The 10,339-nt window shown below is 41.2% G+C and overlaps 1 protein-coding gene across 3 annotated transcripts; it reads right to left on the bottom strand.

Annotated features, from left to right (window-relative positions):
- Positions 1-227: 227 nt before the first annotated feature.
- On the bottom strand, positions 228-9,779 carry LOC136429895 (serine/arginine-rich splicing factor 3-like). Of its 3 annotated transcripts, XM_066419993.1 has the most exons (7): positions 9,608-9,779; positions 7,168-7,197; positions 6,633-6,864; positions 6,212-6,349; positions 3,896-3,946; positions 2,860-2,976; positions 228-1,809 (listed from the first exon to the last, which is right to left on the bottom strand). In XM_066419993.1, the coding sequence occupies exons 1-7, from the start codon at positions 9,762-9,764 to the stop codon at positions 1,752-1,754; spliced, it is 783 nt and encodes a 260-aa protein (XP_066276090.1). In that variant the 5' UTR covers positions 9,765-9,779; the 3' UTR covers positions 228-1,751. The 3 variants fall into 3 exon arrangements, with proteins under 3 accessions (XP_066276090.1, XP_066276092.1, XP_066276091.1); XM_066419995.1 differs by lacking the exon at positions 3,896-3,946; XM_066419994.1 differs by lacking the exon at positions 7,168-7,197.
- Between the last annotated feature and the right edge of the window lie 560 nt (positions 9,780-10,339).

Below are 10,339 nucleotides of genomic sequence, written 5' to 3'. Positions count from 1 at the left end.
TCGGTGACATTAAATTGACTCTATTGATGTTGTTCCGCTGTAACTTTAACTGTTATGAGGTACCCAATTCATCTATAAAGGTTGCAATTCATTCATTCATTCATTCCGTCTTTGGTGGACAAATTGTGAACCAGAATATCTAACAAATTTGGCTTCATGCAGGAAAACAAGTATCAGCATCACAAACAGCGTGGATTCTCAGCAGAACGAAAAGACTAAACAAACCCTTTTGGTGGTAGAAATGTAATAACTTTTATTTTCTCCAAAGATACATTGACAATACAAGCAATGGTAGGGTTCCTCTCTTTGGTGGACTACTACTTTCAATTTTAACAACAAACGTAACCTTTCCCCTTACTGATTTAGGCCCCAACCAATTAGATCTAGTGTGTAAACTAGACCATCACAGGGGGGAGGTAAAACTTGTTATTTCTTAAAGCCCCACCATGGCTATGAGTACAATTATTGGTGATACTAATCATTATACAATCATGGAATATACAATCGTCAACATCATTAACCAAATTACTGTTCCTGAACCTTGACCTGAACTCACCACTGATTATCAAAATAGTGTCACAATATGCACATGTACACAAGCAAGCCTTTTCACTGACTGTTCTTGCCTCTGCAAAGGTGTGTCAGGGACTGTGACACCATACCAGTTCAATGATTTAGTCAGAGAACTTTTTGTCCTCTCCAGAAAAGTATAAGACTTTGCAACTGTGGCATGAAAACAACAATAAAACATTGCTTTGTTACTGATGACAATAGCAGCATTTTAGACAGCTATTAAGGACCAAGTTACAGGAAGCAATGGAATTACTATATTTCAAGACCACATGATCTATGTGATATTTGAGCTATTAAACATTATTATACAGCAGTATTCCATTTCCTCCCCCATTTACCTTTCTAGCTCTGCAAATCACAGAACCAAGTGATGAGAATATCTTTATAGTGTGCACCACACTTGTGACAGACTGTTGTAAACTGCTAAGACTCTATATGAATGGTGAGAATCCCTGACACACCTACTCCAGAGGCACCCATGTTGGCACAATCACACGCAGGTTCATGGTTGGAACGTAAGCATAAAATCACGTAGAAATAACAACACGACTATAGTTTGGTGAGTGACAAGACAAAGTCTAATGAGGATTTTGCAATGCATCTATTCATATGCTGACTAAATGGTGAATTTTTTTAGAAGAAAAATTCCAAAGAGCGACACAGATAACAGGCAGTACATAAAAATATCTCACACAACAATGCAAAGTACATTCAGGGCAATTACAATTGAATTTGAATTATGTTGTTCTATCCCAAAGTTAACCGCACAAAAACTTTTGATGTCTTCACCTACAAACAAAATATATGCAGACTCCTGGATACAAAAACAAACTGGGGTATTGTCACTTACAACACAAACAGTAAGCTACAAGCAAAAGATCTTCTTGACATGTATAGCAATGGATCGTCTACATTTTTGCATCGTATGACGTATACCTTCAAGCTACTCCTACAACAGAAGCCCTAACACAAAAAGGTCCCATTGAGTTTTCACTTACACAGCTAAAATAAAGGTAAAAAAAAACAAATTTGTATACGTCACTGCTAGGGTTGGAACGGATAAAAAGACTGACTCCAGACGTTAACATTACGAGTAGTTTGTGCCATTCAGGGCCCTCGGTGGATTGTGGGAAGGCTGGTGGGTCAGAGGTCACCCTGAAGCGTGGCACCAGGTGGATCTAGTCGTCTCCTGGACTCTTGCCTCGTGGACTCTTATTGAGTGGTGAGACTGAGCGACTGATCAAGGGAAACAAAAAATCCATTTTAAGTTCACATAAAAAAAACTGTTACCAATCATTTTGGGTCATGTGATACACAATAAAAAGTTTTCGAAAGTAACAAATAAATTGGACTATCTCAGATGTTCTAGCAGTTATCTCATTCTGAATGTCACAAGATACTGTAAATGCAGAAATGTTCGCGGTAGCTTTATGTTTGTGGTTTTCGCAACGACCGTTTCAACGCAAACTTAAACCAGCCGCTAACATTTTTGTCCAATACTCCAGCAGTATGTGACTGTAGCGCTGCCGCAAACTTAAAACCACCACAGACGCTCCAGTTTATACAATAACTACCAGTCATTTTGAATCAATAAAAATTCCAAGGCCCAGTCGATTTGATCATATGAATGACATCCGCACGCGGATAAATATGAAATATTTTTGTCCCTTTCCAACAAAAGAGTTAACAGTTCATCTAAAAAAGCAGCTGCAAAGTGAGAAAATCTTTGCTGTAAATTGCAAAAAATATTTCGGAAAACGGATACTAATGTCGTAGAATACCAAAGTCATAGAAGAACTTTTGTAAGAACAAAAATGAAGAATCTATATTTCGGTATATCATACTCTGGGTGTTAAGTTTTGTTCATCCTTTCTGACCACATACATTTCGTAATAAAGGCAATCTTTTTAATTAGCACGCTTGCATAAGTTTTGTGGTAAACGGAAGATGTCATCCATATAATCAAATCAACTTGACTTAATGCACAATAAAAAGTTTTGGAAATCAACAAATAAATTGACTATCTCAGATGTTCCAGTAGCAATCTCATTCTGAATGTCACAGGATGTCTTCTGTAAGTTTTGTGTTTGATGTAATGTGCTTGTTAACACCAATATCCCAACCTTAGTTAACATAGAACTTTCAGAGTAGACTTGATAACTATGTCAATTCCCATGTATATCCATGTACTTGTTTGTCTGCAATTAGCCTTCAAGCATGAACTTGCAATAGAGTTATTAAATGCATATTTCTGGGTGGTGACACAAATAAACAACGACAGCTCACCTGCGATCCCGGGAACGAGACCTGGAGTGCTTCCTGTCGCGGGAACGAGAGCGGGAGCGGCTCCTGCGTCTGCTGTCGCGTGGTGACCTGTCCCTCGGGGACCTGTCACGGGGAGACCTGCGTACACGGACCAGATAAAAACGACAACACTGAGTTTTGCCCTATCGACAAGCAGAAGACAGAGTCTGCAAAATGGCTCCTGTCACCCAGCTGAAATACAAGGTTAAAAGAAAACCAACACACCAAAACCTTCAAATCCCAACCATATCCTAGAAGTGATGTTAGATTAGGTTGCTCAGAAGAATCACGCATCGTGTCCAATTATATTTCATACGTCAAGGCTTATCATATAGACTTAGCTTGAATTGAACACTGGTTCCAACCAGTAGATGAATGTCAAATTTAGAAGGCCTTTAGAAATTAAAGCCGAAGTGTAGTAGTATCAGGCTTGTTAAATGACAAAGTTTTCTCTAACAGACCAAAACAAATTCTGCTCTTTTGAATGGGAGATATCCCATGTAAGAGTATCAGGTCATTAAAAGTCTTCAAAATGAAAGGGGAGTGGCAGCAAAAAAATACAACACGAAGAAAAGCGGTGTTAAACTTTAAGATGAAAGGTGCCGGGTGTGTGAATCCTTATGCACGTCCACCCCATCCACTGACAGTATGGAGTAACTCTGCGTTTCAAGCCTTGAGGCACGAATGTGAGACTTGGGTCAGTGCAGTCAGAAGGTTGGACGTAAAAGCTGCCTTGTCACGACAGAAGTGAAATAAACAGAAACTTCCCATCATGCCTCTCAGCTTAAAAGCATTAAAATGAATCGAGGACAAAACGGGATAAGCCAGGTAGCAAACTTGGGAACGGGAGTGACTTTTGGGTGCAACTTCTTTTCCAGATCAATGGCATTCCCAGGAATTTCTATTGAGTTATATCTACATACTGCTTCTAGGTGGGTGATAGGGCAGCTCTAGTCCGAAACACTGTCTTGTGATTGGTTGTCAAACTGCAAACAAACATGTACGGGTTCAGTACTACCTGCTGCGGCTGCGACTGGACTGACGGCGGCGCGGCGCTGGCGAGAAGGACCTGTTTTGGAAATAAATACTCATCATCAGCTCGAGTCGACATCCTGGGTTCGATTCCCAGAGCCACAGCACTGGCAAGTCATCACCACGGACTATCTCTGAGACGTACAAACCACACATCATCTAGGTCAAGAGTTACGAACTTCTCAACATAAATTGCTTCAACAATCATCATAAAATTCAATTTGGTAGTCTGTCTCCGACTGAACAAGTTTTCCTGTCAGTTAAATGTCTTTAGGCAGACAAAACCATTGAACAATACCATAGTTCCACTCAGTGCATGTTTTAAACTGCTCAACCAAGTATAAAAAGCATGGAGACTCAGACAGTTACTTAAGATACTGTTAGAAAGCGGATATTTTGATTTGGACTCGTGTTAAATATGTTTTATCTGGTACAAACCCATGTCAGAAAATTCCCGCACTACTAACTGATCTAATATGCAATTTTTTGCAGACATATTTTGAGAGAGTAAGTAAGAAGAATAAGCAGTGTCTGTAAATTCAAAGCAGAAAAATATGGCAAAATGATGTCTTGCTATGCTACAACAAACTGTGGCATAACAAACATCGATAGAAGTAAAAAAACAATCAAGAGAGTGTTAGTTTTTTTTAGCCTTCATGCAGCTATACGTCAGGAACTTACATTACAGCACATTACAGCTATCCCTTCGACACTGCAAAAGAGCTCTATTCTTGTATCAGACAACTCAAACTTTTTTTTTTTAGCAGTGAGTTCTTCCAAGACTTTTTAGCAGAATACTTTTTTCGGAGTTGCACGCATGATCAAACACATGTTTAACTGCCACAAACTTGAGACAGTGAAAGCAATTCATACCAGCCCTATATGTTGACAAAAAAGTCAATCTGGGATGCATGATTGCTTTTCCTGTAAACAATGAAACGCCATTCTGGCTGTGTTTCTCAAGTTGCAGTAACTATGTGTGTCTAACTACAGACTAAGTCTAGAGACAAGAACAGATAACCTACACCGGCCCAAGAGGCTGAAAGTAGAAAGGCGGCAGGGTTGTTAAGTCGGGCGAGGCGGTATTGGAAGGTTGGTCGAAAGATGTGGAGGAGCCAAACAGCATCGTCCAATGACAAGTTGTCGTGGAAATCCCCGGATGTTTTTTTAGCGGAGGTAGTAGACAGACGTGGCTCAAATGTGGTGGGGAAGGTGGGTGTTGCTGACAGTAGACGGAGAAGGCGGCGACATTTTTGGTCGCTTGGCTGGTAGTGGTTGTATCTTTTGTTTAAAGACGCCGGTGTAAGGACGTGGGTTGGTCTAAGGGGCTTGCGACGAAAGGCGGTCCTTATCGGAGTTTGGTGGTTGGAGGGGCTGGAGAGCAGAAGAGCTTTGTGACTGTATAGGAGGCCGCGCTGTAGAAGGTGGGACTGGCGCTTTCTTTGTGCTGTTTTGTGATTAGCCGAGAAGGACTGCAGCAAGGCATGCTGGGTGGAGGGGCTGAAGGTGTAGTTGAGGTGACAGGTAATGCTGATTGGATGGCGACGGTCATGTGACTTGCCAAGGGCTGAGCTGATTGGCTAATGTAGTCTGATGGGGTGGAGAAGCAAGATGGCCACTCTGTAAGGGGTTTTGTTGGGACAGTTAATAATCGAGGATTCTATAGAAAACCTGCCCATAAATCACCAAGCATCACCAACTACTGGTCTTACCCAGAGAAAGACATTAAATTACTTCTACTGAAGTCACAGATGTGCTGACTAAGTTACTAAGACAGAGAATTTTACATACAAACACTATAAACACACTGGTAAATGTATGGTGCTTGCATTGGCCCGACGTAGTAAGATCATTTTAACCAGAAAATTTTTGATTTAAATATTTTAAGACAATCTTGGTAAGAAAATAAATCATGCATTAAGTGGCTTGAACATAAAAAGGCACAATTAAGATAAAAATGAATTTGCCAGAAGTGTGAAACAAAATTTGGCACGCATCGATAGACTGGATAATCTACGCCAAACCAATTATTCTCTTAACATTCTTTGGAGGTTTACATGGGCAAGCATCACCATAGCAGTTTTGACCTTTACATGGTTTAGTGGAGGCACACAACGTTGCTCCTCACTGTAATTGTTTACTTGTCCTTCAAGAAAAACACAAGAACTCACGTTTACTATGACATAAGAGTGATTATTTAAAAAAATAGCACATCTTGTGAAAACACTTTCAGAAAGGTACACAAATATATACAAAAGCAACGCTTGCACACATTGTATACAGAACGAAGTCGGAGGCTCACCGTGATCGCCGGCGCTGTGGGTAATCGTAATTGCTGCTGCCACCGCCGCGGTAACTGGGCGGGGCCGCTGGACGGTATCGAGACGAGCGCTTCTTACCGTGAGACAACTCGACTAGGACGCGACGACCACAGATATACCTGGAGCACGACAGAAACAGGTGGTGTTAGCACGAGTCTAAGCAAGGCAATTTTGTTAGTTTAAGATAAATAGAAGTCCACAAGGAATAAGGAAAACATGTTTTACCAACCCCCTTTGTCTTTTTTGTGTAAATCTGTTACGTCTCTTCCAAATCCTGTAAATTCTCTATTAACAGACAGACACTGCTATGGAAATTTCAATGCTATATCCTACATACAACGTTAACAGTAGGACTACGAAATGGCTCGAAACAACAGATGTTCAATGCAGCAACAATCTTACCGTCCGTCTAGCGAGTCAACGGCATCCCTTGCGTCGCGTGGATCTTCAAACTCTACGAAAGCGAATCCCGCCGGGTTGCGGGCAACCCAGACGTTCCTCAGCGGTCCAAAGGCGCCGAACGCACGCTCCAACTCGTGCTTGGTACCGGACTGACCCAGGTCACCCACGTAAACTTTGCAGTCAATCGGACCGGCATCTCTGCGATGCGACATGCTGTTGCTCCTTCTTGGACCTACAGAACATGCGGGGGGATATGTACAAGTTTGGATGCAGGTACAGTGAACTGTACTACAGGAAAGAACAAAGACATGTATCGACTAATAAGATAAGGGGAAAACCGACAGAAACATCTGTTAACAATTCCATATGTGTATTCAACAAGTTGGCAACATACTCAATAACTATTAAATGGAGCATACTATATTTGCTCTTTAAACAATAGCAAGTATCATGAGTCAATGACAAAGACCGATGAGAATTATATGGGTAAATCTACAACAGTACAAGAGAAAAATAACAGAAGGGTACTACGAACTATGTGACATCTTGTAGCTGCTTCTTGGACCTACAGTGCATGCGGGGGGAAATGTACAAGTAAGAATACATAAGCATGGTGTATCGGGGAGAACAAAGACTGACTGACAGGGTATCAGAGCAAACAGAAGAGAAACGCCGTCTGTAAACAATTCCATGTGTATTCAACAAGCTGGCAACATTACTGTAATAACTATTCAAATGTAGCATTCTATATTTGCTCTTGAAACACCTATCACAAGCCAGAAAAAATAGCAAGTATTCTGAGTCTATAACGAAGACCAAGGAGAATTATACAGGAAAAATCTACAAGAGGAAGGTAATGTACTTAGAATATGACAGTTGAAACAAAAGAAATCAGGACAGCAGAAAACTTCTCACTAAAATACACAGTGCACCATCATTTCTATACACACTCAAAACATATGTACCTTTCCTCATCGTCTCAAATACACTGTGCACTCTGCACTATCACTTCTACAGGAGAACTCTCAATGCTTTCAGACTAGAGTGTTAATGAAACCAATGTTTTTGCCTATGTACTACCCAAACTCAAAGAAGACAAACAACTGACTCAAGGCCACGCTTTTCGGTCTAAACTAGGCGGGAACCGGTAAATGGCAACCAATTACTAATAGAAAGACCGATTATTCTGTTTGGATTGTTCGGTAACTACTCACGTTGAAGACCTTGATCCCAGGCCAGGTTATGCCACAGTGAGAACAAAGGCCCCCATACAGAACAATGAGAGACACCTGCTTAGCTACCAACAACTGGATTTGTGTCTGGATCAGGTATGACTTCCACATGTTACATTTGAGCTACCTGTTACATAAAGGCTGACCTACAAACACACCAAAACGCACAATTTAGAAATGGCTAATGTCAATTATTATCCACTTTGAATATGGGTGGTGCTTCTTTGGCACATAGATTTTGCCAATCGGGTGTATAAAAATCTACCTCTGTCAAACTTGTTATCATTCTAGCCTGATGTTTTTGCCCTCGTACCCCCTTGTTTACAATTATCTCAAAGTCAAACGCGAACTTAAAACCACAGCAAACACTTTATTTTCTCCCAACCGCGAAGTTGAAACCATGCAAACTTAAATGCATTTACAGTAATGTCTATTTCTTTGCTAGACGTGGTCATGAGTTACTATTCTCTGCTTCTTGTTTGTTGATATCCTTAATATGGCATTTCCCTCAGATTGACATGTGGCTTTTGGCAGCCTAACCGTACTGTGTCAGGGACCCATACAGAATACCAATCAATCTACAAAGTGGCCTTGGCTGACTTTCTGCCAAGTATTACAGTCTGCCAGACATTTGTGTGGCACCAGACCTCCAGTAACAATTGCATGGACAGTAATTCTGCCTACTGCCTACGTACTCAGGCCAGAGGATCCTCCATGTAGTCCTGTCCGACAGTAATTCATTTCATTCAAATAGTAAAACATTTAGTATGCATGAATAGCCGTCCCTTTCTGTAAAATTAAGGCGAGTGCACAATCTGGAATAATTGTATCATTCCCCAGTGGAATGCCCTCAAGGTTGTGACAGATCCCACCATTGAGTCGTTCTGTGCCTGGCTGGAGGCCTGCCCGCCCTAGCCCGGGACCTCAACTCCCCCCTACTTCGCCCCTGGTGAGGTTATTTGGGGGTATCACTGATGTAGATTTTGCAAGCTGCATCGACATCATATTACCCAATGCCCAATCCCGTGGGAGTAATTTAAACATATTCGTAGATAATAAAAAATTCAGGTGGTTCAACAGAATTTGTTGGAACAGTTTCTGGCCAAGCTAAAAGCTGCTGTTACTAAAAAAACAGTTTGTTTATTAAAGCACATGGCGGTGATAAAATAAATAAGCTCTAAATAATAGTATGGATTTATCATGTGTTATAAATCCATTAATTTCAGCGTGATAATTGCTCATCCCCTTCTTTGTCTTGTACAATAGAAACCTGTCCTCGAATCGTCTCAAGGTGTGATGCTGATTATGTAATTTAGTAATTATCACCCCCCCCCCCCTGCCACCTTGGAACCCCAAAGCGTTCCACGGTAACTTGAGAATGGATTTAAGAAATCACCTCACCGCAAAGGTAGAAGATCGTTACAGGATTGTACACAAGGAAAGAAATACACTAAGATCACCAGAACATGAAGACAACTGTGAAACCATGTGCAAACCAAGCCATGTTTTGCCGCAAGCAACAAAAATTAACCGTAGTCGAGCTGTCTGGGCAACGTGAAGAAATTCTTTGTAACCAGAGAGTCGAAAGCACGCCAGACGCTAACGCCACAATTTCACGCCCAATCTTAAATTTGAGACAACTCAGAAGCTCACAGGTGTTAGTTGGAATAGCTGCAGTTGTGTAGGAGCGAAGGAGGTGAGTTTTCTGAGGAGAAAATGTGAGAAAACATGTATATAACTCACCTCGAGGGCTAGCACAGATCACAGAACCACCGGGAAGATGGCTACCCAAGCCGACAGCACTGCGCACGCGCAACGTATGGTGGGAAGTCACGTGGATCAGGACCGGTCCATGGAAAACTGCGAGGGGTGTTCGAGTCTTTCTCACGCTTTTCTCCATTAGGCCACACCAATTTAATTTGTTGGTTCTCGGAGAAAATATAGATGGAAAGGGCGAAATTATTTTGGCAAAATGATAACGAACAAAATGATTATACAGGTTTCAGTTTGACATCCAACTCATCCCGGTACTCCCATTGCACAGTAGATGCACCTGTTTGTTGAAAATATTAAAAGTACTTTGGTAACTACAGTTTTCATGTACTTCTTTCATTCATGAAAAAACATTAACTTTGAATATAAAAACATCCGCAGACAAAAACTGAATAAAGACATTTAGGGCATTTTGCTATATTGGATGTATGTGTTGACAGCCACTCGATAGAGTAGGGCAAGTCTACATGGGATCATCATTTCTGTTGAAGCCGGGCTTTCCTGGCCCTTCTGTTTAGTTGTTGAATGGCTCTATACTGAGTAACAATTTCCTGAATGGGACCAGGAGGTGTGGCGAATTATTTTTGGATTTGGGAAAAGATAGAAGAGGTGAATCCGAGTACATTTGTACCAACAAATCAAATTGGTGTGCCCTAATCTTGCCCTTTCTTCGTCCAATTTAACCCTTACATTGTCATGAAT

This window comes from Branchiostoma lanceolatum, chromosome 3 (genome assembly GCF_035083965.1).
Source record: "Branchiostoma lanceolatum isolate klBraLanc5 chromosome 3, klBraLanc5.hap2, whole genome shotgun sequence".
Lineage (NCBI taxonomy): Eukaryota > Metazoa > Chordata > Leptocardii > Amphioxiformes > Branchiostomatidae > Branchiostoma > Branchiostoma lanceolatum.
The sequence above is the reverse complement of the archived record's forward strand: the minus strand, read 5'-3'. Positions and strand labels throughout refer to the sequence as shown.